The sequence below is a fragment of the Lithobates pipiens genome, unplaced genomic scaffold (genome assembly GCF_037356315.1).
Source record: "Lithobates pipiens isolate NorthernLeopardFrog02 unplaced genomic scaffold, aLitPip1_a1.2 Scaffold_30, whole genome shotgun sequence".
Lineage (NCBI taxonomy): Eukaryota > Metazoa > Chordata > Amphibia > Anura > Ranidae > Lithobates > Lithobates pipiens.
The window spans coordinates 115119563-115146832 of record NW_027507791.1 but is presented as its reverse complement, the minus strand read 5'-3'; the positions used below and the strand labels follow the sequence as shown (position 1 = coordinate 115146832).

Here is a 27270-nt window from a genome sequence, read left to right as displayed (position 1 = left end):
ATCAACTAATGCCGTGTACACACGATCGGAGTTCTCGTCGGAAAAAGCTCTGATGGTTTTCCCGTTGGAATTCCGCTCAAACTGCCTTGCCTACACACGGTCACACCAAATTCCAACCGCCAAGAACGCGGTGATGTACAACGGGACTAGAAAAAGGAAGTTCAATACCTAGTAGCCAATAGCTTCCATCTCGTAGTTGAATCTGAGCATGCGTGAGATTTTGCGTGTCGGAATTGTATACACACAATCGGAATTTCCAAAAGAAAGCTTTTCCATCGGAAAAATTGACAATATGCTATCATGTTTTTGCTGGTGGGAATTCGGCCAGCTAAATTCCGATGGAGCATGCACACGGTTGCATTTTCCGATGAGAAGCTCTCATCGGTCTTTTACTGGCAAAACACGGCATTAGAATCCTGTCCCTGGAAATTTAAAAAAGTCAGCAGGTATGTTCTTAGCATTTTTCTGTATTAAATCACCTGCTCATACAAACCTACAAGTGTAATAACCACATCTGCTGTACATTATCTGCTTTCCCACGTACAGTAACTTGATGTGTTTGTTTGCCTGTGCTCACCCTGTATGTTCAGTAATTGTTTGACTTGCTTAAAGACAAGGAAATCCGTGTAGTCCTTGTGTGATGAGGGAATAGAGCCAATTCAGGAAATGTCATAGTTCCTGTTGTGAAGTGGCTTTTTCTTCCTTGCCAATAACTTGTACCTAATTTCCCCAGAGTTCTCCAATATGTACAGAATTTGCAGGGCAGATAGGCTAAGCTGATGTGTTCAAATGCTTCCAAAAAGTGCACTCCCTATCATACATTTACAAGGTTCATCTTTGGGCATTGTCAGTTTAGATTAAACTGGACCAACAGTCTAAACTGTATGAAGGAAATCTTCTTGCGTCACATTTTATATAAAAGAAACTTAATAAACATGGAGTTTATTTACTAAAGCTGGAGAGTGCAAAATCGGGCTCACTTCTGCATAGAAACCAATCATCTTCCAGGTTTTGTTGCCAAAAGCTTAATGGAACAAGCTGAGGTTAGAGGCTGATTGGCTACCATGCATAGCTGCACCAGCTTTAGTAGGTCTAACCCACAGTCAACATTTGCACATTGATTAAACAGATTTTAAGGGGTTCTATAGGTGGTAGATATTTTATAAATGAGTAAGATATGTCATCAAAACTGTAGGTGTAGTTTATATAGTGGTTGATCAATCTGAAAGGTAAGCTGACCCTCAGTTTATTGGTTTTGCAAACTTCACTGATTTTTTACTTCTGCCCCTCATCTCTTCCAATAAGGTTGTTCCTCGGCTCTAGACTGAGTACTGTGATTACATTATTGCAGCTGAATTATCCATAGGAATAAAGAATCTAGAAGGTGGTGACTTTGGTAGTACACCTATCACGAGAGTGAAGTATGAAGGCTACAGTATTTTTTTTTGGACCACTATTATACTGTACTGATTAAATGAAAATCGTACGTTCTGGTATCATTCGAGAGAGTTTTTCATGTTAGTACACAGCTTCAAGAGCGGATCATGACAGATTATACGAAGGGACAAACTAGCAGATTATCATATGATCGCTTTGAAAGCAGTATTTTTTGTGTGCAATTTTCTGATCATGTGTACTATGTATAAGGCATACCACCATTATGTGGCCTGCATTGTTAATGGCATGTCGAAATTCTGGCACAGATAATCCCACCACTAGCGCCACCAAGAGATAGAGCAAGTCAGGGTCCACTGATATATTCGTTTTGGGAAGATTGTTGGCCAGCTGTAATGAGAAATGCAGACTGGGGGAGGGATCTTTCATTGTTGCCTTCCTTCCAAAATTACTAGTTGTCTACTGTGGCTGGCTTTTCAGATTACTTTTCAGCCCCTCAACAAGTGTCAGTAAGATGTCGAAAATCCTTATCTCTAAATTGCCCAAATCAGTGACTTAAATCATTAATGTGTTAGCAGCAGCATTCTCAAAAGAATGATGGTGTAGTAACCACTTCACTGCTGCTAATGTTTGAGTGGTGTATGTGTTCCTTCTTTATCCTGCACATCTGGGAATTGATGCTCTAATTTCCATTCTCCTACTGTATCTGACCTGCAATTTAACCCCTTCACCTCCTCCTTTCTCTGTGTATGACCTGTACATAAATGAAATATCTAGTGCCCAGTTACCAAGCACAGAGTTTTTACCACCTCAATATTACCATATTTCTTAATTTCCAAGAGAAAGATGAAAAATTTGATCATTTTGAGGTGTTTACTTTCCAAAGGGTAGTCATCTAGGGGCTTTCAAAGTGGTGTCCACTTCCTGGCTGCAATGTGTCAAAGGTGTAGGCCCCCCAAATGTAGCTAGGCATAATTACAACTCCTTGGACAGATAAAGCAACTTTTTTTGTAATTTTTCAACTGTGTGTTTAGCAGTTTGGCTGGACTTTAGCTTCAAATTAGCTCTTTCTTAAGGGTTATCCTTTTTTTTTTTTTTTTTTCTCTTTTGTTTTTTCAAGTTTACTTAATAGAGCAGTAATGCAAGCAAAGTTGACTCACTCTGGTAGAAGCCAAAGGCTCAGCCAATCATGTCTAGAAGTACAGAAAAGGAGGTCAAAGAGAGAGCAAAATTCACCACCCCTGAAATTTTGTATTTTGTGACAAAGCTAAAAGATCATTTCTGAAGATCTTTAACTTATTCATAAACGTTGTAGTGGTTTTATTTTTCGAACCAGGTATGTATTTAAAAAAATAATAAAAAAAAAAGATTTCCGATTTAAAGTGATATTTTTTTAAATTTTTTTTTTTCTGATTGAATTCCAATTTTTAAAGTTTTAATTGCAGATAGTGCAATGTGATTGCGCACATTCCTATTAAATCTGTAAAATACAACCTGCAAAGTTTTATTTTCTAGTCTGCCCTAAAAAAGATGACAGTTTGAATCAGATCAGCTTTGTGGGCAATAGTACAACTTTTCTTTGCTTGGTTTGTAGGCAACACACTTTTAACATGGGTAAGAAAAGACTTGGTTATAGACATCAGTTTATTGAGATATATCTACTATATAATATTTGCCAGTAGGCATTGACAGTCTACTCCATTTGTGTTTTTTGTTTTATAGTGACAAACAAGAGGCCATCACAAGTCTACATCACCAAGGTTAAACAGTTTGAAGGTTCATCCTGCTTTGTGAGAAGATCTCAATGGACTCTAGATCAGCTTAGACAAGTAAATGGTATAGACTCTAATCGAGTAAGTAAAAAAGGTGGTGGGGGGGTATATTTAGCTCACAGATTTGTTGTTTAATACAGGGCACAATAAATGGTCCTTTCTGTACTTGCTGAGGTTGATTTTCTAAAAGAGTGGAGCATGTTGACTTTGCAAAATTAATTTTCACATAGTTTGGTGAATGAAGTGAAGTTGCGCTGACTTTCATCATCCAATCATGATGATACGTTTCCTTAAAAAAAATGTAGTAAAATGTAGTAATGTACATGTAGTAATTTTTGCAAAGTATCACTTAGCTTCACCTCGTTCACAAAGATGAGTGAAATTTCACTTTTCAAAATGAACATTCTGCACTCTTTTAATAAATTAACCCCGCTATGATTTATCCTATAGTGCTGATGATTAGCAAAGGAATGAGATGGCAACTAGTTCTGTGGCTTTGCCTGTATGAACAGGAAACCGCAGATTCTAGCTCCTAAGACATACATCTTAGAGTTTCATAGTTAGTAAGGTTGAATAAAGACACCAGTCCATCCAGTTCAACCTGAGTGTCTACAATTGTCACTATCCCTGTACATTGCACACTCACATTGGTCCCTACCCTCAAGGAGCCCACAATCCAAGGTCCCCACTCATATACTAGGGTCAATTTTGGACAGAAGCCAATTAACCTATCTGCACGTCTTTGGATTTGGAAATCTGTTTTCTAAAGAGCCGGCCCCACCTTAGCAAAAATCCCATGCTCCTCTATCAATTTGGTGATTTCCTAGGCCTTCCCGAGGGAGGAGTTTTAATGAATGGAACACACACCCTTCATCCAACTTTCTTTTAAACTGCAGTGAGAACATGTATGCAGAATGGCTCAGTTTTCTTCTATCTCAAATGCTGATGTATTTTTTTTTATTGGATTCCAAAAATGTATGCAAATGTTTCTCCATCAATTAAAACAACGTGCAGGTTGTACATGAGAGGGCTGGGAGGGAATATGGAGTGTAATTTTATATCACCTTGCTGTTAAGAGAGAAATTTATGAATGTACAAAGGAAGAAATAAATTGTTTGAACACCCAACTCCAAAGTGCCAGTTCTTGATAGAGGTTCGTTTTGATGGACCCTGGAGGTGTCTGCGGGGTTGGCTGTTGCTCAGAGCATGGTATTTTTTTACAAAGTGTGCAGTCTTGAGATTCTATGGTTACACATGTTTGGAGTGTGAATGTTCCCTGCTTTCAAAGATTAGTGCTGATGGAGTCATCTCTGATCTTTATCCATGTGTCTTTTGCTAATACCTGCTTGGATATCAGACACTATTGTGGGTAAAATTATATAGTGTGCTCAATCTGTCATCCTGTCCTGTTCTTTAAGCAATTCTTTTTTTTGCTATACTACTGTCTTTTTACTGCCTGTTGAGCCAAATGTCCACATGTCAGTTACCAAAACCGTTAAAGATCCAGCCACCTGATGGTCTGGTTATGTGCTGGCTCCTTACAAAAAAGATTTGTGTATCATTTTGACAGCTTGTTCATGGTTTGCTTCTTATTCTGGTGCTTGCTTAAGAAAAAGCAGCTGATTAGCACTGCCACGGGCTTTCCTAGTGCACTAATTCCATTTCTCTATCGAGTTGGCAGATAACGTGAACGCTTCATTTGACTTGTATAAACTAATGTTTAGCAGCTTCAGCTGCTGTACTGAGATGTGATTAGTGCTTCTCAACATTGTTGTTTAAATTGTTTCACATCTGTTTCCTGTTCAGTTGTTTCAAACAAGTTGTATTATTACAATGCAGATTCCCCAGCTTTGGGCTTAGGAGTCATGGGAACCACGCGGATCTCACCTGGAATGGACTTTTCCTCTTTTAATGCTTTGTTCGGCAGGCCTCTGAGTTTATGGTGTATTATTCAACAACATTAAAAATCCATCAGATAGTTGTCTAGTGACCAATGTTTTTTTTTCATTCAGTAGTAACTTGTTTAAATATTCTGCGTAAACACACCTTTTGAGAACTGTGTTAAGCATTTGGGCTGAGAACGCCAAATTAGCCAAAAGTAGCTTATCCCTTCAATCGTAGGTAAACTCAGATTTAGAAACCAATACTGGGTAGAAGTTTACAGACAATATCAACCCAAAATGTGAGAAAAGTTTACTGTTTTTTTTTAATAGATGAGATTGGAGAGAGTGTTTCTGATGTAGGAAACAGGGTTTGAAAGAGGACTGTGGCCCTTCTTTCCTTCTTACTTCAGTGAGAAGAGGATCATTTAATGACTACCTTTTTCTACTTTTGTGGTCTGTATATTTTTAGACAGTGGTCATCAAGCCTGTCCTCAGGGCCTACTAACAGGCCAGGTTTTATGTATTACCTTGGGGAGATGCAGACTAGAATACTGCAATCGCTGAGCAGCAAATGATATCACCTGTGATGTATTTGTTATCTTGCAAGCCTGGCCTGTTTGTGGGCCCTGAGGACAGGGTTGATGACCACTGTGCTAAGAGCATCAAAGGTTTCGAGACTTGGATAACAAAAGTGGTTTCATTTCTGTTAAAAATAAATAAAGAAAAAATGGTTTCATAATTCACTAGATTTCAAACCAGTCATACACATTCCTGTACAGTGATTTGTAAGATAGTATACTTCCATGGGTGTCCACACATTTGTAATCTGAAAATGGTTTTACTTGCGATATAAATAAACACATTTTGTGCTGGAGAGCACACATTCGGCAAAGGCGTGTGTTTGGAAGAGTTTATTATGACCTCTGGCAGTCCCTTTCAGTTTACACAATTACTGTCCACGAATACGTCATATTATGCTGGGCTTCCCGCGCTGTTCTTTGGATATAAGCACCATGGAAAAGCTTAAAGAAAAGCATTGGCACATGAGAACTGTCTCCATATTCTCCATCTGCAGAGTATAGGGAAAGTGGCAAAGTTGTAGGGTAGAAAGGGAAGAAAAGAAAAAATTAAGTCAATATATCTGGAAGAGTTTATCATTTAACAAAATAATTAGACAACAGTTATTGAGCAACTGCAATGTGTTTTTCAGCATTTAGTTATATCTATTGGGCGTGATGAGTCAACTAATAACAATGGAAGCAGGTCATGTATCCTGATATTCAGGAACTGCTATGCCAGGTCTCTGATGGTTTATCGCCATGTTTATACTGGTGAATGGGCTAAACCTTTACTCGTAGGCTCATATTTGCAGTGATAAAGCAGATGCATGCAGTCAGCACAAATGTGTTTTATTACTTCAACTGCATTCATGCATATAGATGCTTGCAGACATAAAATATGCCTAGCATAAAAAAAACGGCATCTTCCTGTGCCTAGGGAGCCACAGGTGGGCATACAGCTGGCCATAGAAGCAAATGAATGTACATTCTGTATAAATACTGATGCTTCTGTGCAATGTCGTTTGCATGGGTACAGGGACGTACAGACATTCACTTCTATGGCTGTCTGTACACCCCACCTGTGGTTCTTGGCGCACAGGGAATGTTTTTAAACTAGGCATATTTTATGGATGCATGTGTATGTATTGTGTATTATAGGGATGCATACTAGAAGAACTGTTACAGAATACCTACTGTTATGTTTCAATGTTAAATACGCACAGTGGGGAAAATTATTTGATCCCTTGCAGATTTTGTAATTTTGCCCACTTACAAAGAAATAAAGGGTCCATAATTTTTATCATAGGTGTATTTTAAATGATAGTGACAGAATATCAGCCAAAAATTCGGCAAAAACACATGATACAAATGTTATAATTTGAGTTGCAGTTCAGTGAGTAAAATAAGTATTTGATCCCTGAGCAAAACATGGCTTGGTACTTGGTGGAAAAACCCTTGTTGGCAAGCACAGAGGTAAGACGTTTCTTGTAGTTGGTTACCAGGTGTACGCACATCCCAGGAGGGATTTTGGTCCACTCTTCTTTACAGCTCTTCTCTAAATCATTAAGGTTTCTTGGCTGTTGCTCGGTAACTCAGTTGCAGCTCCCTCCATACATTTTCTATAGGATTAAGGTCTGGAGACTGGCTAGGCCACTCCATGACCTTAATGTACTTCTTCTTGAGCCACTTCTTGTCTTGACGATATGTTTTGAGTCATTGTCATGCTGGGAGACCATCCACAACCCATCCTCAGTGTTCTGGCTAAGGGAAGAAGGTCCTCATCCAAGATTTTACAATTTACAGCCCCATCCATGGGCCCCTCAATGCGGCAAAGTCGGCCTGTACCTTTTAGCAGAGAAACAGCCTCAAAGCATAATAATTCCACCTCCGTGTTTCACTGTAAGGATGATGTTTTCTTTGAGTCATATCAGCATTTTTCTTTCTCCAAATACAGCGAGTCAAGTTAATGCCAAAGAGCTAAATTTTGGTCTCATCTGACCACATCTCCCAATCCTTCTCTCAATCATTTAAATGTTTATTAGAAAACTTCAGAAGGCCCTGTACATGTGCCTTCTTGAAGAGGGGGGACCTTGCAGGCACCGCAGGATTTCAATCCACGGCGATGTATTTGGTTACCAATGGTTTGTTTGGTGAGTGTGGTCCTAACTGCCATGAGATCATTCACAAGCTCCTCCCATGTAGTTCTAGGCTAATCCCTCGCTTTTCTCATTCTTATTCCATTTGCGAATAATTGCTCCAACAGTTGTCTCCTTTTCACCAAGCTTCTTGCTGAAACTTGGTGAGAAGGAGTCTTGTAGCCCATTCCAGACTTGTGCAGGTCTGTAATCTTGTCCCTGCAGTCCTTTGACAGCTCTTTGGTCTTGCCCATGATGGTGGGTTTGAATTGAAGATTGATTCTGTGGACAGGTGTCTTTTATACACATAATGAGTTGTTAGCACATTCTTAAATTGACAGGGCTAATCTGTGTACCACATGAGCACATACTGTAGCCAGTCTGTGGGAGCAACAATTACTGGTTGGTAAAGGATCAAATACTTATTTTACTCACTGAACTGCAACCCAATTGTATAACATTTGTATTGTGTGGCTTTTATTTCTGGATTTTTGGTTAATATTTTGTCTCTATCATTTAAAATACACCTATGATAACAATTCTTGACCCTTCATTTCTTTGTAATGGGGCGAACTTACAAAATCTGCAGAGAGTCCAATAATGATTTTTGCCACTGTACATGCCAAGATCGCTTTATTTATTTCCCTTGTGAATGGCACATTGTTCTCAGGGGGTGTAGGCAGCATTTATTTAGACATGGTTTAAAAGTTAACATCTACTCCAGACCAGAACTAACTAGATTCAGCATAGAAATGGCACCTTCATGGTGGCTATGGTGAAGTGTTAAAGTTCTTGAGTCACATGGTTAGAGCTAAAATAATGCTGTTTAAAGCAGAGTTCTGCCTCCACAAAAAAAAAAGTCAGCAATTGCACGTACACTAGTTGCTGACTTTTAATATTAGGACACTTGCTCGTCCTGGAATCTAGCGATATCGGCACCCCAGCGGATGTTTACATCGGCTCTCGGGTGCTGCCATCGTCATTGCCTTTAAGGGAAACTAGCAGTGAAACCTTGCAGCTTCACAGCCGGTTACCTGATGTGCATGCGCAAAGCACGCTGTGCTTTCTGAATGGCCCAGCGGCGGAGAAAGGGAGGGGAAGGGGTAAACTTCTGAGTGATCTCTCCGCGGCAAGATCTCTTGGAAGTGAGGACAGGTGCCTGTCAAAAACAGGTCTAGTCCCTCAAACACGTTGGGAAAAAAAAAGTCTGCTCTGTATTTGTCTAAACATGTGCATTAACATTTTCAACGTGTCATATGTGTTGCACTTTTAGTTTTTCTCTTTCGTTCACTGACTGACACAGCTCCATTAATCCTGACCATAGAGTTGTTGCGTCACCTTCAGGAGAGGACTAGGCAGAACATGTTATACATGTGAAAAAACAGAACTTTACAGTTCCGCTCAGGGGGTAGTCCCTCTAGTAACATCCCCTCAGCCTGCTTCCTGCAGCTCCATTTTTTTTTCTGCCTAGTAAAGCAGATGGACCTAGGAACCCTGCGGGACCATCAGCCCTGGGATTTTTTTTTTTGCAGAAGTTTGCCTTTTGTGCAAGATTTTTGGATCCTGTGATCTACTATCTACAGCCGGCTGGGTGACAGGCTGGATACCCTTATCCTTGTAGTCTCCCCAGTCTGGCCATCGAGTGTGTGCAGACCCTAGCTTTGTGCTGGGTCGGCCATAACATGCCCCTCATGCTCCAGGAGCTGCCGGTGAGCGCAACGCTCCGGGGCACACATATGACCGGGCTACTGATGTCTTTGTCACAGTGTGCCGTGGCCAGCAGCCACCCCTTACTCTTCGGGAGTGGGTTTGTGATGGGATGTCCCCAGCTCGTCCGGATGGCAAGTACAGCTCTCCCTGCCTCAGCGGGGCTGAGCAGCTGGGCATTCCCTGGGAGGTCAATTCGGGGATCCCTCTCCTCCCTCTTTTCTCCCGGTCCCTATCTTCCCCCCCCCCCCCGTGGGGGATGCTGCATGATGGGCTGCTGAGTGCTGTGTGTGCCTATAGCCAGGGGTTCCCCAGGGGGCTGTGCTGGGTGGCTGTGTCCCTGGGTGTCTGTGGTCTTCTCGCTGGGTGCCTGGAGGTCTGCATATACTGATCGCCATAGTGCTATTCTGCCACCATTTTCACTTTTTTTCCCTGTGTACAGTTGTTTGTTGGCCATGTTTGGTGTGCCACTGTGGAAAGCATGGTCCGGAGCCATTTTGCTGTAGTTCATCGGCCATTTTCCCTGTGATTATGTCCCTTATACTGGGCGGCCATTTTGTTGTAGCCCAGCACGGTTTTTATGCTCGGCCCTGGTCCCTGCTGCTCAGAACAGCGCAGTTTCTCACTCAGGACACCTGGGAGCTGACACAGGACACAGGCACTTGTAGCTGAATGGCGCAGAACTTGGTCAGGGTGGTGAGTCCTGCGGCGGGGGCCCCTCAGTCTGCAAGTCTGCAGCAGCTAGGAGGGTGGGACTGTGCACCTGTCCTAAGTCCCCAAGAGTGGCAGACAGGGTGGGTCAGCATCTTCCCCCGAACTCCCTGCAATTGCAACCTGCTCGTCTGCAAACAGTGCAGTGCCTTTGGACGCTTTGTCGGCGGTCCTGAAAACGTTTGTTGCTAGAGTGGAGGTGGTGTGTGGGCGCAAGGTGGTAGAAAGCGGCCCCTGCCCCCCCCCCCCCGTCCTCTGGGGAGAGCTCGGACGCAGACTATGGCCCCGCAGAGACTGGCGGCCCCTGCTCTGTTGCTTCAGATGAAGCTGACCAGGACCGATCAGACAGTGAGGATGAGTCCCCGTCCGGGTACGCGCAAGAAAAGCGCTAGTTGGAGCACTTATCACAGCTGTGCATGATACCCTGAAGATTCAGGATACAGCAGGTCCTTCTTCTGCCAAAGTAGCGATCCCTTTTGGGTCCTGTAAGCCAGCCCATGTACCTACGGTGTTTCCGTATCTGACTTATTTCGATAAGTTCATATACAAGGAATGGGGGCGACCACAACAGACCTTTTCGGTCCCAAAAAGAATGGCGGTTACCCCTGTGAGGAGAGCCTTCTTAAATAATGGTCGGCTCCTCCGGTCATGGACCCCCCAGTATCCAGGTTAAATAAAGTAACCACGATCCTGGTAGAGGGGACTCCTCTAGTGGCCCGTTCCTTGTTTATGGTTGGGGGGGGGGGGGGGGGGTCAGCTATACGACCAGTACTGGCTACAGCACTTGTGTGGCAGACATTTACTGAATAGGCAAACTTTTGCACTGCGAATTGGAGAAGCAGCAGGCTACTCCCATCTGTGTGGAACTAGCAGACCAGTTAGTGCACGGCCTTAAGTACATTTGTGACATGGCTCTGGATATTTCTCTGCTATCCAGGGCTTCAGTGTCAGCAGTGGTGCTGAGGTGCCTGATTTGGCTAAAATGCTGCTCGGCGGAACAGGCATCTACAAAAGCCTTGACGGATCTACCCTTCCTTGGGTAGTGGCTCTTGGAGCCTCGTTTGATGACATTTTTAAGAATGTCACAGGTGGGAAGAGTACCTTACTCCCACAGGCCAGGAAGACTAAGGAGCCACGCCGCGGGCAAGGGCCCTCATTTTCTGCTGAAGAGGCTTTTTTGTCCGTCCAAGACTGCGACTAAACGCCCCCAGTCCGACAGGACGACCTCTGAGGGACAAAAGCATCCCTGGAACCGCAAGCCTAACAGCCTGCGAGCAAAAGGGCTACCGCATGAACATAACCTCTGCCCGTCATATGGGTGGGGGGTCGCCTTCAGAGGTTTGCAGCCCGGTGGGCCTCTCTGATATCCGACTAATGGGTGTGCAAACTGATTTCCTCTGGCTACAAGATAGAGTTCCTCTCTTGGCCACCAAACAGATTCTTCCCCTCCAGCATACCCTTACTCCCGGCTCACTGGGAGGCCTTATTGGGGGCAGTATGGGACCTGCTAAGCCGCAGGGTGCCTTTTCCGAGCTCGGAAAGGTTCTAGGGGTTCTACGCCAATCTGTTTGTAGTCCCCAATAAGGATGGGGTATGTCCAGTCTTGGTCCTAAAAGCCTCAATTGCTTTGTTAAAGTAGAGGTTCAGAATGGAATCTGTTTGCTCAGTAGTCGCTGCACTCCATCAAGGGGATTCCCTGGTGTCTTTGGACATCCAGGATGCGTACCTACACATACCCATATGCCTCCAGCATCAGAGGGTTCTGCGATTTGCAGTCGAGGAAGCGCACTACCAGTTTGTGGCTCTCCATTTTGGCTTCAGCCCCCCGAGTCTTTATCAAGGTATTGGCTCCAATTTTGGCGTTGTTGCGACAATGCGGGATCGCAATCGTGGGTTACCTGGACGATCTCCTTCTGAGAGCAGCTTCTGCCTCAGAATTTAAAGGAGGATGCGGCGATCACCATGCAAACCCTGCAGGAATTTGGGTGGCTTTTGAACCTAAAAAAGTCGGTGCTCATACCGACTCAGCGCTTGGAGTACCTAGGTTTACTGCTTGACTCCATGGAAGTGTGAGTTTCTCTCCCTTCAGACAAGCTGCAGACTCTGAGCCGCGGTAAAACTATTGATGAACTGCAGGTGGTTGTCGCTGCGCTTCTGCTTGCGAGTTCTGGGAGTTCTGGGCCTCATGGTGGCCTCCTTCAAGTTGGTACCATATGCCCAATTTCACACCAGAGTCTTGCAGAAGGAGATGTTGACAAAATGGGACAAATCTCCGTTATTCCTGGATGGGCAGATTCGGGTGAGCCAGTCAGTCCTCCCTGCTCTGGTGGCTGAGATCCCTGGCATTTCGATCCGGGAAGTCATTCCTACCTCTACATTGGACTGTGATCACAACAGACGCCAGCCTGACCGGCTGGGGTGGAGTACTGGGAGTACAGTCAACCTAGGGCCTCTGGTAGGGTGAGGAATCCAAGTTGCCGATCAATGTGCTCGAACTCCGAGCGATCAGGTTATGCCTCTCCACATGGTCGATGAGACTACAAGGGCGTCCGATCAGGATCTGGCCAGACAACGCCACGGTGGTGGCATATTTCAACCAGCAAGGAGGAACAAGCAGCTCGGCTACAGCACGGGAGGTCGCTCACATCCTTCAGTGGACAGAGCGACATGTACCGGCCTTGTCGGCCATTTACGTCCCTGGAGTAGAAAACTGGCAGGCGGACTACCTAAGTTGCCAGATGCTGGAACCAGGAGGATGGGCATTGCATCCAGAGGTGTTCAGGCTGCTGTGCCTGCGGTGGGGCACACCAGACAGGGATCTTCTGGCCTCCCGTCTCAATCGGGAGGTGCCGAGATTCGTATCCAGCATAAGAGATCCTTGGGCAGGCGCGTCAATCGCGCTGGTGGCTCCATGGGATCAGTACCGACTGATCTACGCCTCTCCTTCACTAAAGCTACTACCATGTCTGCTCCACAGAGTGGAGGCCGAGGGGATTCCAGTAATACTGATTGCCCCAGATTGGCCTCTGTGTCCCTGGCGTGCCCACTTAGTATGCCTGGTTGAAGATTCTCCCTGGCGACTGCCATTGCGAGAGGACCTTCTGTGTCAAGCTCTGATTCTCCATCCTGTTTTACCATCGCTGGTTTTAACGGCATGACTGTTGAGAGCCAGGCGCTAAGGAACCGGGGCCTGTCGGACTCGGTGATTTCAACTAGGTTGAGGCCACGGAAATCTTCTGGGAAGATTTACCATTGTACCTGGAAGGCCTACATCTCCATGTGTGAGGAGATGGGGTGGCGTCCGCACCTATTCCGTTTCCAGGATCCTGCTGTCCCTACAGCGAGGAGGAGACCAGAAATTGGTCTTAAGCACCATTGAGGGACAAATATCAGCCTTGGCTGTTTTTTTTTTTCCAATGACCCCGGGCGTTTCACTCTCTAGTGAGCATTTTTATTCACCTTTACCCCCATGGGATCTGAACATGGTGCTATCGGCGCTTCAGAAACCGCCGTTGGAGAACATTAGGAAATTCCTTTATTGACTTTCTCAGAAAGTGGTCGTCCTAGTAGCCATTACTTCGGCCAGGAGGGTTTCAGAACTGGTGGCTTTGCCTTGCAAGTCGCCCTACCTGGTTATCCACAAGGATAAGGTGGTGTTGCGTCCACAACCTTCTTTTCTCCCGAAGGTGGGTTCAGCGTTTCACATAAATGAAGACATTGTGTTACCTCTGTGTCCTAAACCGACACATCCCTAAGAGGTGGCCCTTTATTCCCTGGATATGGTCAGGACACTAAGGATATGTTTGTGTGCCATGGCTCCCTATTCACAAGTCAGATTCTCTGTTCGTTTTGGTAGCTGGTCCGAAAAGAGGCATCGTACCCCTACCCATTCACCCCAAAAAGCAGTGAAATGTAAAAAAAAAAAAGCCAATTTTTGACAAGCCCTTTATTTAAAAATTAGGTCAGAGCCATCTTCCCCTGCTGTCTTTTCTCGCTGCTGGTTACACGCTAAAAAGAAAAAAAAACGCTCTTCTATGGCTATCTTCTTCCATTGTGTTGTCACCCGCTGTGTGGCATCTCTTATATAGCCATGGGGCATAGCCATGCCCCATGATCCACAGTGACTCAAAAGGGATATGGTCCAGAAATATTTAGACAGAATAAAGGTGGATAAAGCACCTGGACCAGGTGGCATCCACCCACGGATCCTAAAATAATTGAGCTCTGTAATTATAAAGCCATTGTATCTAATTTTTAGGGATTAATTACAGGAATAGTACCACTGGATTGGCGTAGGGCCAATGTGGTGCCTATATTTAAAAAGGGAACAAAGTCTTTACCAAGTAACTATAGTCTTGTTAGTGTAACTTCTATAGCCGGGAAAATACTGAGAGTTTATTAAAAGACCACATAGATGAGTTCTTGCTGGAAAAAAAATATTTTAAGCAACAGACAGCATAGATTCATGAAAGACAGAAGTTGTCTGATTTATTTTTTCCTGAGGAGGCAAGTAAAACTTTGGGCAGAGAGCTGGCTGTGGATGTGGCATACTTGGATTTTGCAAAAGCGTTGGACACAGTTCCCCACACACGGCTCATGTGTAAGGTAAAGTCTACAGGACTGGAAATCAGTTTGTAAATGGATAGAAAACTGGCTAAATTACAGAATTTGGAGAGTAGTGGTTAATGATTCTTAATCTGAATGGTCTAGGGTTATCAGTAGTGTACCCCAAAGTTCAGTGCTGGGACCCTTACTTTTTAATATCCTTATAAATGATATTGGGTCTGGCATCAAAAGTAACATTTCCATCTTTGCAGATGTCACTAAGCTATGCAGTGGAATATCGTCCTTACAGGATGTCTCCAATTTACAAGCCGCCCTAAATGCACTAATTGGGCGACTATGTGGCAGATGAGTTTTAAAGAGGAAGTAAACCCTTCCAAACAACTTGGACCTATAGGTAAGCCTAGATTAAGGCTTACCTGTAGGTCCAAGCAATATCTCCTAAACCTATATGGTTTAGGAGATATTTGCCCGAAAACGGGCACCGCTGTCTACGGCGCATGCGCCGTAGACAGCGGCGCGCAGGCGCACTAAATGCGGCAAATCCAAGAATGGATTTGCCAAATTTGTCGACTCCCGTGCGCATGCGCGGGAGTGACGTCATTGCGGCTTCGCCGTATGGCAGCGGCGGAGCTGCGAGACGCGACTCCCGTGCGCATGCGCGGGAGTGACGTCATCGCGGTTGCGACGCTGTGATTCGTCTGAGCTGCGAGACGCCACAAGCAACATGGATGCGGCGGACTACAGGGGACAGCGGCGACTTCGCTGGCTCCTGTGTCAGGTAAGTGACACATAATGAGCTACTATGCGATGCATAGTAGTCCATTATGCTTTACCTTTGCAGGGAAAAAAAGAGGAAGTAAACCCATCAGGGTTTACTTCCTCTTTAATGTTGATAAATGTAAAGTTATGCACTTGAGGGCTAAGAATATGCATGCATCATGCATACTAGGGGGAGTACAACTGGCAGAATCAATGGTGGAGAAGGGGGGGTCTGGGGGTTTTGGTAGATCACAAGCTCAATAATAGCATGCAATGCCAAGTTTCCAAAGGGAGCAAAGTTCTTTCTTGTATTAAGAGAGGTATGGGCTCCAGAGAGGGAGAGATATATAATTTTGCCCCTGTATAAATCATTAGTAATACCTCATCTGGAATAAGCAGTTCCGTTTTGGGCACCAGTTCTCAAAAAGGATAAGGGAGAACTGGAGAAAGTGCAGAGAAAGCAGCCAAACTGATAAGAGCCATGGAGGAACTCAGCTATGAGGTAAGATTAGAGGAACTGAATTTATTCTCTCTTGAGAAGAGGAGATTGAGGGGGGATATGATCACCATGTTTAAATATGTAAGGGGTCCATATAGTGAACTTGGTGTTGTTGTTTACTTTACGGTCAACACTGGGGACAAGGGGGCACTCTACGTCTAGAGGAAAAGAGATTTAATCTCCAAATACGGAAAGGTTTCTTCACAGTAAGAGCTGTGAAAATGTGGAATAGACTCCCTCCAGAGGTGGTTCTGACCAGCTCAGTAGATTGCTTTAACCACTTCCCGACCAGCGCACGACGATGTACGTCGACAGAATGGCACGGGCAGGCATATTGGCGTACAGGTACGTCCAATATTCGATGCCGCCCTGCCATCGGGAGCGCGCCGCAGGCGGCGCGCTCCCGCGATGGTCGGGACCCCCGTGAGTCCGGTCGCGGGACCCGCGGACTCGATCGCCGCGGGCATCCCCGCGATCGTCTCACGGAGCGGCCGAATAGAGCAAATGCTGTGTAAACAACATTTGTCTATTCTGCCTAGCAACTAGTGACGCTGATCTCTGCTCCATGTGATTGGAGCAGAGATCAGTGTACACTAAATGAAAGCCCAACCCCCCCACAGTTAGTAACACTCCCCTAGGAACACTTAACTAGAGGTCGACCGATATATCGGCCGATATTTGCAGTTTTTTAATTAATCGGCATCGGCCGATTGTGCTGATAAAAAGCCGATTTAGAACTACAGCGGACTTTGAAATGACTTCTGTAAGAAGTCAGTGTAAGTTGCCTGAGTTGTCATAGAAACACTTTCCTCCTCTCTGGGCAGACTGCCAAGAAAAGAACTAAATGATACAATGTTTATACTTGAATGAATGAAGTCATCTCTGTGTGTAGAGTTCTCAGTTTAACCATTTAAAGACTAAATCTTTTCTGACACTTGTTGCTTACAAGTAAAAATCCTGTATTTTCTGCTAGAAAATCACTTATACCCCCCCAAAAATTATATATCTTTTTTTAGCAGCGATCCTAGGCAATAAAATGGCGGTTGTTGCAATATTTTATGTCACAAGGCATTTGCACAGAGGTCTTTCAAATGCATTTTTTGGGGAAAAAAATACACCATTTAAAAAATAAAAATAAAATAAAAACAGTAAAGTTAGCCCAAAAGTTTTGACTACCTGTTTTTATTTAATATATAGTTTTTTTTTTTTTTTTTATCTAAATCATACATACAAGTAAACTGATTGGAGGTTTGTTTTGTTTAATAAATGTTTTTAAATGTAAGAAATTTTCTGTATCACTTATGAAGACTGCTTTCACACTGGAGCGGGCAGGTGTTGATGGTAAAACGCAAGTTTTAGCGGCTCTTTACCATCATTTTAGCGGTGCTATTTGGCTGCTAGTGGGGTACATATAACCTAGCGGCCAAGGAAGAGGTTAAATGCGCCCATGAAGCACTGGTGCCCATTCATATCAATGGGCAGGAGTGGTGGAGGAGCGGTATACACCACTCCAAACGTGCTGCTTGCAGGACTTTTTTTTAAGATCCTGCTAGAGCATCGCCTCAGTGTGAAAGCACTCTGTCTTTCACACAGACTGCAGGGGAGCCGTTTTGCAGGCACTTTACAGGCGCTATTTTTAGCCCAAAAGCGCCTGAAAAACGCCCCAGTGGGAAAGGTGTGTTAGATCAAGGGGGATTAAAAAAAAATAATAAATAAAAAAGGAAAAAAATAAATAAATAAAATAAAATCGGCCTAACATATCGGCCCCAAAAAATCGGCATCATATATCGGCTATCGGCCGCCATGATTTCTAAATATCGGCATCGGCCAGAGGAAAACCCATATCGGTCGACCTCTACACTTAACCCCTACACTGCCACCCACTGGTTAACCCTTTCACTGCCAGTGTCATTTACACAGGAATCACTGCATTTATATAGCAGTGATTACTGTATAAATGACAATGGTCCCAAAAATGTCCGATGGGTCCCCCACAATGTCGCAGTCACAATAAAAATCGCTGATCGCCGCCATTACTAGTAAAAAAAAAAAGAATAAAAAATTATTAATAAAAATGCTATAAAACTATCCCTATTTTGTAAACGCTATAACTTTTGCGCAAACCAATCAATAATCGCTTATTGCGATTTTTTTTAACCAAAAATATATAGAAGAATACGTATCGGCCTAAACTGAGGGAAAAAAAATGTTTTTTTATAGATTTTTGGGGGATATTTATTATAACAAAAAGTAAAAAATAATGCGTTTTTTTCAAAATTGTCGCTCTATTTCTGTTTATAGCGCAAAAAATAAAAACCGCAGGGGTGATCAAATACCACCAAAAGAAAGCTCTATTTGTGGGAAAAAAGGACGTCAATTTTGTTTGGGAGCCACGTCGCACGACCGTGCAATTGTCAGTTAAAGCGACGCAGTGCCGAATCGCAAAAAGTGGTCTGGTCTTTGACCAGCAAATTGGTCCGGTCTGAAAGTGGTTAAGAAAGGCCTGGATTATTTCCTAAATGTACATAATATAACTGGGTACTAACATTTATAGGTAAAGTTGCTTCCTCCTGAATCAACTGTGGGTACAGGATTTGGTATATGGGATTGTATGATTTTTTATAAGGTGTTTATTGGTACCAAATTCCTGTTTATACTTTCTGACAGCCCAACTTCAACATCTCGCAGGCTGGGAAAATGGTGGCCTGCTTATATCCACTTTAGAATATACTCCGTTCCTTATTTCACAATAGTAGCTCTCTATTTGTATTTGACTCTTCTATTCCACCTTTTAAAATATACCTACATTTTATTCAGGGCGTCTTTAATTTTGATTGGGCCCCTGGCAAACATTTTCTTGCCCCCCCCCCCCCCCCCTCCATTCTGAGACATACAAAAAATAGCAGGTAGACTCAAAATCAGTTTACTGCAGCAGATCATGCAGTGATTGCAATTGTTTGCCAGAGGTTACAGCCTATCCTTACTGCTCGCTGGCTGGTTGCTAGAGGTTACAACACATAATTTCTGCTTGCTGATTGGTTGCTAAAGGTTAATGCACATCATTACCACTTACTGATTGGCTGCTAGAGATTAAAGCAGATCACTACTGTTCGCTGATTGGTTGCTACAGGCTAATACACATCATCACCTCTCACTGAGCAGTGGAGAAATCCTAAATAATTGAGCAAGTAAAGGGGCACATTAATACACATACTACAGGAGAGTGTCAGAGAGTGCAGACATACTACAGGAGAGGTTCAGAGACTGCAGACATACTACCGGAGACAATCGGAGACTGCGGACATACGGCAGGAGACAATCAGAGACTGGTGACATACTGCAGGAGACAATCGGAGACTGGCGACATACTGCAGGAGACAGAGACTGGGGATATACTACAGGAGACAATCAGAGACTGCGAACATACTGCACGAGACAATCAAAGACAGCGGACATACCGCAGGATACAATCAGAGACTGCGTACATGCTACAGGTGATGGTCAGAGAACTTTTAGCAACACACAGCTTGACAGTTGAATAACACAGCTCAGGGTTTAAGCAGTCAGGCATTTTATGGGTGCAAGGACATACCTGAGAAGCCAAACACACTACATACATTTAGAGGTATGTGGGCGGGGCTTCCATTCTCTGATCTCACTACAACAGCCGGGAGCTTCACTGATGCTTTGTAGGGGGGCCCCGTTACCCATGAATTGGGGCCCCAATGAAGGTTTTGCAGAGTGCACAGAGGACACGGGAGGCTGTATTCCTGCGCTAGCCAGCTGAGAGGGGGCGGGGCCGGGAGCTCCACTGACGCTCTGACCCCGCCCCCGTGCAGCCTGTATGCTCGAAACAGAGTGGCTGTAGTGAGAGCCAGTGATCGGAGTGGGAGCGTCAGTGGAGCTCCCGGCCCCGCCCCCTCTATACTGGCTGGGGAATACAGAGGTCCGGGGGTGGGGCCGGGAGCTCCACTGACGCTCCCACTCCGATCACTGGCTCTCACTACAGCCACTCTGTTCTAAGCATACAGGCTGCACGGGGCGGGGTCAGAGCGTCAGTGGAGCTCCCGGCCCCGCCCCCTCTCGGCTGGCTAGCACGGGAATACAGCCTCCCGTCCCGTGTCCTCTGCACACTCTGCAAAACCTTAATTGGGGCCCCAATTCGCGGGTAGCAGTGCAGGCCCCCCTACAAACATTGGGCCCAGGGCAGGTGCCCCGTTTGCCCTGCGCTAAAGACTGCCCTGATTTTATTTTATTTACAAGGTTTGGCAATCCATTAAAAAATGGCTATCATAGGGTACACTAGATGTACATCGTCATGGTCAAATAGAGCGTTTTTCTAAATTTCCCAGCTGGAAGGTCACAAAGAGCTTTTTTCAAAATTTCCCAGCTGGAAGGTTTTTCCAGGTGGGGGATGTGCTAGGATCACTAGTCTGATGCAGCTGTCCTCTGAATGAGTGCTGAAAACCTATCACGTTTGTGAGGACTACAGTCTGGATCAGAGATGTTTTTTTTCAGTATTTACAACAGACATGCTTTGAAGACCCATGGTCTGGCCCCGAATGCATCTTTTATTTTATTATTTTTTTTTTTTCTGTTACCATTCTGCATGGCGTAGCCCAGGCTAATACACAAAGGGCCTTGTTTCTAAAGTCTACACACGATTGCTATCTGATTTCTTTCTTAAATTTTGTAGCCCATGCAGGGATAAATGGGATATGGCTATTGATGTAGCTTTAGGGGATATAGCCTAATTATACGCTTATACACATAGATATAAACCTACCATAACCATTATAGACCCTTCATTTCTTTGTAAGTGGGCAAACTTATAAAACCTGCACGGGATCAAATAATAATTTTTGCCACTGTATGGGATCAAATAATGAAGAATGTTCAGCAGGTTTTGTTATCTCCATCTCATAGTTACTCAACTTTTTAGTCTGTATAAGTCTTACCGGACCCCAGAACTGTTACATTGGATAGGTAGGAAGGAAGACTCTGTGCAAGATGTACTCAATCTCCTGGTTACTTTTTTTCCATCTGTTTTGGAGATGTCCAAAATTTCACTGGCAGGATGTCATAGCTGTGATCAGTTCTGTATATAATACTGTGCTGATTCCAGATCACGTTCTTTGTCTCCTTGGGTGTATAAACCCCAACAACCTGGAACATGATCAGGCAGTGGCCATTGTTCGATTTTTTTGGCTCATAAGTTAATAGCATCTCGTTAAGTTTCACCAAACCCTCCTACCCTTTGGGGATTTGATTTGGGAAATGGATAAGCATGTATTGTTTGAGAAATCTACTTCTGCTCAGTAAAATACTTCTTGAAAGTTTAAAATTGTATCGGCTACCCTGGAACATTTCTGGAATATTCTTCCTATCTTTTTTGTTCCCCCCCCCCCCTTTTTTATATGTATGTTAAGAGAAGTAAAGGATTTTTTTTTTTTTTTTTTAGGAATCCTACTTCCCTCCAATGCTGCATCTGTCCCCCGGCGCCTCTACACTGAGAACCGAGTGATCAAACACCACTGATCCCTCGGTTTTCAGAGCTCCTAGAGTAGAGAGCTGCAGACACAGCTCTCTGCTCTGCCCCCTTTTTGCTTACTGGAGCACTGGGCTATGGAGGGGGTGGGGGCATCCAGCTCGGGCTCTCAGCAGCTCGCTGAGAGGCTAAGATGGGTGCCAGCCCAGGCACTTGTCATGATAACGCAGTGCCTGGACTGACAGCAGTGACGTCAGCATAATTTAGCGCACCTGGGTTATGGGGTACCTAGAGAACCTTTTTTTGAAGGATTAATTTCCTTCATAACTGTCTGCAGATGTCCACAGGACTATCCAGATTCTTGAGATTTTGGCTTGGGTAATCCACTACCCTGCATCTGAAATATCTAGGCCTCATCCTAGACTCGTGACCCAGGCAAAGATTTTTCTTTGCCAACCAAGCTTCTCCTCTCATGCACGGACCTTAAGATCAAAAAGGCATCCCTTTATGAGAGTCCTTGGTCTTATTGTTGCCTCATTCGTAGGCTCCTCCAACACGGCATTCTGTTGGCCTGGAACAAACACTCTCCATCTCTAGACTTCCCTCTGCTTCACTCCAGTCCAAACAAGAAACTCCCTAGCTTGGTGGATTATCAGTCCAGCATTGAAAATTGGAAAGTCCTTTCCTTTCTCACATCATGGGAAATGTAGCTCCAAAAAATCTGGGGTGCCAAGGCTCGCCATCACTGTCAGGAGACCCCCTGGCTTCTCCCATACTGGCCACATCTGCTGTCCAAAGCCCCCCTTGTCATCCTGCTTTTTCAGTTACTAGCTTTAATATGGCTGTTGGAGCCCAGGTCTTGAAGGACCTCATTCCCACATTACTGAAGCTCAGAAACGGCACTTTGAGAAAATTCTACTATTGTACCTGGAGATTTTGACCTGTTGTGTACACAGGCATTTCAGCCCCAGAGACTACTCGGTACCTCATATTCTGGCTTTTAAATTTCAAAGTATTCGATTTTCAAAAGAATACATACATACACTAAGTATATACATGAACATAAGAGAAACATCAAAGACTGAGTGGCCTTCAGTATGCTATAAACACTTTGATAATAAAACAAACCCTGGTCATCTGGGGGCCCAAGACCCTCCTAGAAGAGAAAAAAAACAGAAACACAAAATGTTGTATGGCAACAGGATTCTCGAGCGTCAAAGAAACGAGGCCCAGAGGCCCCAGGAGCCAGCCCAGCACCCCTTACGGGAACTTGCTGTGCAAGGCTAACTCTTCCCAGGTCCCCCAAATCTCCCCGCCCCCACAATGAATCCAGAGAAACCCCAGGGTGTTGTGGGCTTGTGTAACTGAGGTGAGCTCTTCCGAGGAAAGGCCAAGAAATCATCTGAACCGACTAGTAGAAAAACGACCATTATCCTCTGGTTCAATTAGGTGGCCAAGATACTAATATGCTGACAGAGTCCAAAGAAAAGGGAAAAGTGGGGTGAAGAGACACAGTAGAAAGGAAAAAGAGCAGATAAGGGAGCCATGAGGGGACCAAGTAACACCAGATGGGCTAGATACGATGAAGTCTGCGCAGTAGACCTAGCTGTAAGAGGTGTTCGGCAAACAGGAGGGAGGAAGTGAAGGGAGGGTAAGAATAAGAAAGCGCCAGTCGACAGGGCCGAACCCGGGAACCGAGTGCCTAAAAAGCCCATGTGGGCTAAATACCAGTGATGAGGGAAATGCCTTCATGCTGGGCCCAAGGCTCCCATATTGATTCAAATTTGTCTCTGTAGTCTAATAAAATGCTTGTCATTTTCTCCTGAGTCATAATCCAAGATATCTTATGTTTGGCTGCTCGTAGGGAGACTCTGGGCGGTTTCCATGATTTAGCTATGGTTATCTTGGCTCCCAGCAACACAAAGTGAATCAATATGTTTGTAAATTTGCCAGTTTGTGGGATGGGGCCATTCAGGAGAGCCACGGCAGGGGTTCTAGGGATTTGAATACTTGTTACCTGATGGATTAAATTAAACATCTTCCGCCAGAATGGTCTGATTTTAATACATTTCCACCAAGTGTGGACCATAGTACCTGCCATGTCACATCCTCTAAAACACAGGGGATTGGTCGAGGGAAACATGCGGGCTAATTTAACCGGGGTTAAGTACCACCTAGTCATCACTTTAATGTTAGCCTCAATCAAAGGGACATTCCTAATTCCTTTATAGGCTCTGGAGTAGGAGGAAAACCGGGATTCCGGTTCCCATTGAATGAGGAGATCCTTTTCCCAGGCTAACATGAAGGGTGTTTTACTGTCATTCTGGGCAAGAGCTTGGTATATAACCGAGATTCCCCCTCTTTGGTCTGTGGCTTGTCCACACCAAACCTCATAGTTGGTGAAGCGCGGAGGGCCCGGTTTCTCCTTCCAGATCCCATGAAGGTAATGTTGAATCTGAGAAAATCTAAACAGTTCCGTATTTGGGATTTCTAGTTTCTTTTTGCAAAATTTCACGGTGATGGGGCCAGAGGGCGTGAAGAAATGACCGATTCGGCACAGCCCTTTATCCAACCACCACTTGAATGACTTAATGTCCATCCCTGGCGGGAAGTTGCGATTATTAAAAATATGGGCAAGCGGGTGAGAGTCAGATACTAAGGATGTGTTGGTTTTAAGCTTATCCCAGAGGGAGAGGGATTGTGAAAGAGTGGGTGAGAGAATGGGGGGCCTCTCTTTGGCAGGGATCCAGAGCAGGAAGTCTAAGGTGTATGTTGGGGCGGCCTGTCTCTCTATTTGCAAGCACTCCGGTTTTTCCAGCCTGGAGTATACAGTGGACAATTGAGTGAGTCTGGCTGCTTGGAAATACCAAAGCAGCCTCGGAACTCCTAACCCCCCTTTCTTTCGTAGTCTAAAGAGTGTGTTACAGGGTAACCTGTGACCCTTTTTCCCCCATATGAATTGAGTCGCCTTCCTCTGAAAGGATTTGATGTGATCAGTCCTTATGTTTATTGGTATTGCTCTGAATAAATAAAGAAGCCTGGGAAGGAGAGTAATTTTGAGGGAGTGAATCCTACCCAACCAAGAAAGATCGTGCTTTGCCCAATTTTGTAAGTCCGTCGCTAACCTCTTGTATGTGGGAGGAAAGTTGGCCGAGTATAACTGTTCGATTTTAGGAGTGAGTTTGATCCCCAGATATTCTAGGGATGTGTCCCTCCATGAAAATTCTAAATTGTTCTGGAGGTGAACAACCGTAGGCATGGGGAGTGAAATATTAAGGGCATGGGATTTGGCGAAATTAACCTTAAGGCCTGAGGCCTTGGAAAAATCAGTCAGGGTTTTACAAAGATTAGGCAGTGAGGTGACGGGGGAGGTGAGGAAAAGGAGTAGGTCGTCTGCGAATAGACCACATTTATGAGTTTGGGTACCGCACGAGACCCCTTGAATGTCAGGATTGGTGCGGATGGCTATGGCCAAAGTCTTGATAGCTAAGGCAAAGATTAAAGGGGATAAAGGGCACCCCTATCTGGTGCCTCAAGCCATAGTGAGTGGTTGGGAGTAGTGACCCAATAAGCGGATAGACGCGGTCGGATTCGAGTACAGGGAATGAAGTGTACCCAGAAATCTGTTACCAAATCCCCAAAGCTCCATGAGCGAAAAAATATGCGGCCATTCAATGGAGTCGAAGGCCTTATGTAGGTCAAGGGACAAAAGCATACCTTCTTGTTTGGGTCCCCCTTCCCAGTTGGATTGAAGCACAGAAATTATGTCTATGGCCCTTCGGGTTAAATCCGGCCCTTGTCTTCCAGGGATAAATCCAACTTGGTCCTTATGGACATATCTGCCCATAAAGGAGGCAAGCTGGTTGGCCAGGATTTTAGTAAGCATCTTAAGATCATTATTTATAAGGGATATGGGCCTATAATTCTCTACATTCTTTGGGATAACCGTAATGTATGCGGTATTCAGCTGGGGATCCAGTGGGGTGCCTTTCGTGATTGAGTTGAAGAATTTTGCCATAAAAGGTGCCAAATGATCCGCAAATGCCTTATAATATGTCGCTGAGAGGCCATCAGGGCCCGGAGCCGTTTTGAGAGATTTTATGACTCCCCTTATCTCCTCAGCTGAGAATTCCGCTTCCATTACATCTCTATGGTCAGCAGATAGTCTAGGTATGGGCAAGTCTCGGAAGAGGGCATTGCAAACACTGCGCTCATCTTTTTGGGATGAACTGTAAAGTTTAGCATAGAAGTCTTGGAATGACTTAAGTATTTTGATGGGGTTGGCTGAGAGCGTTTGACCCGAGACCCTAATTTTGGGGAAAAAGTGAGTGCGAGACTTAGGGGTCAATTTGGCGGCTAGCATGGACCCTATTTTGTCTTTCTGGTTATAAAATCTTGCGCTGCTCCAGCGGATTTCTTTCTCCGTCCTAACGGTTAGAGCTAGGTTCAGTTCCAGTCTAGAGGCGTCCACCTGGTCCGCCAGAGCCCGAGAGGGATTCTTCTTGTGCTGGGATTTTAGGGTTTTAAATTTAGTTTCAAAGTTTTTGATGGTTAACGTTTGTTCTTTCTTAATGCGCGAGGCTGTGCCTATGATTTTACCTCTCACCACAACTTTATGGGCTGCCCAAAGAGTTTCCGGGGAGATCCCCCCCCCCCACATCATTAAGGCTAAAATATTCCTTCAAGGAGCTCTCAATGTCTTTGGATATGTGTGGGTCGTTCAGAAGAGATTCGTTGAGTCTCCAGTGTGTCCCTGTCATTTTCGTCACAACATTGTGCACTGAAATGCAGACTAGTGAGTGGTCTGACCAGGGAACATCGATAATGGAGGTCTTTCAGGTGGGTGGGATCAACTCCGGGGGAACCAAAATATGGTCAATCCTGGCATAGGATTGGTGTGGTGGAGAATAGTGCATGAAATCGCTTTTGGTTGGGTTCAATTCCCTCCAGATGTCAATCAGGCAGTGAGCATGGAGGAATCTCTCTATGGATAGGCTGGCTTTGGTGGGACGTGTTAATTGTGAACCCGGGGGTTTGGACCTGTCAAGTCCCTGATCGAAGGCAACATTTGAATCCCCTCCAAATATCACCTTTCCCTCCGTTAGGGGGAGTAAGGCTTTGAGAAGGTCTTTAAAAAATTTGGATTGTCCTTTATTGGGGGCATAGTATGAAATTATGGAATATAGGTTCCCCTCTATCAAACCCTTGACCAGGATGAACCTGCCCCCAGGGTCACTATAAGTGAAGGAGTGTTCAAATTTGCATGTCTTGGCGAATAGGATAGCCACCCCTCGAGTCTTGTTCTCCGCATTGGCTAAGTAGAAGTTTGGGTAGTGTGGGTGGAGGAATTTAGGGCTGTACCGAACCGGGAAGTGTTTCTTGTAGTAGGACTATATCGAGTTTAAGGGAGTGGTAGTGTTCAAAGGCTAATCTCCTTTTTCTAGGGGAGTTCAGTCCTTGAGTGTTGTGAGTGGCAAATCGGAGGACGTTGGGCTATTTGAATCAGTCATAGAACCCTGTATGTGGCAAGCTGTGTAAACAAATAAGCTTCTTTTACCTAAGGGCGGCCCCTTACCACGAGGACTGGCTGGAAGTGGGAAGGCAAACCGGTTCAGGATCGACACCGTGGTCCCAGTTCAGCCTGACTGGCTCCGAAGCGAAAAGAAGAAGGGGAGAAAGGTGAAGAGAGAAACAAACACATACAAAAAGACATCTACAAAAAAGGACTGCAAAGTCTGGGGGAGGTTGCCCCCATAGACCAAAAGGCGCCGGCTACCCATCACGCAAACACAAAA

At 44.7% G+C, this 27270-nt stretch overlaps 1 protein-coding gene across 3 annotated transcripts in view; it reads left to right on the top strand.

Moving 5' to 3' along the window:
• The window catches only part of STXBP6 (syntaxin binding protein 6), a 146501-nt gene that overhangs the window by 96778 nt on the left and 22453 nt on the right, over positions 1–27270 (top strand). For all 3 annotated transcript variants that reach the window (XM_077464780.1, XM_077464781.1, XM_077464782.1), the window contains exon 3: positions 3118–3248. In XM_077464780.1, coding sequence (XP_077320906.1) covers positions 3118–3248 — 131 coding nt within the window. The remainder of the gene's footprint in view (positions 1–3117; positions 3249–27270) is intronic.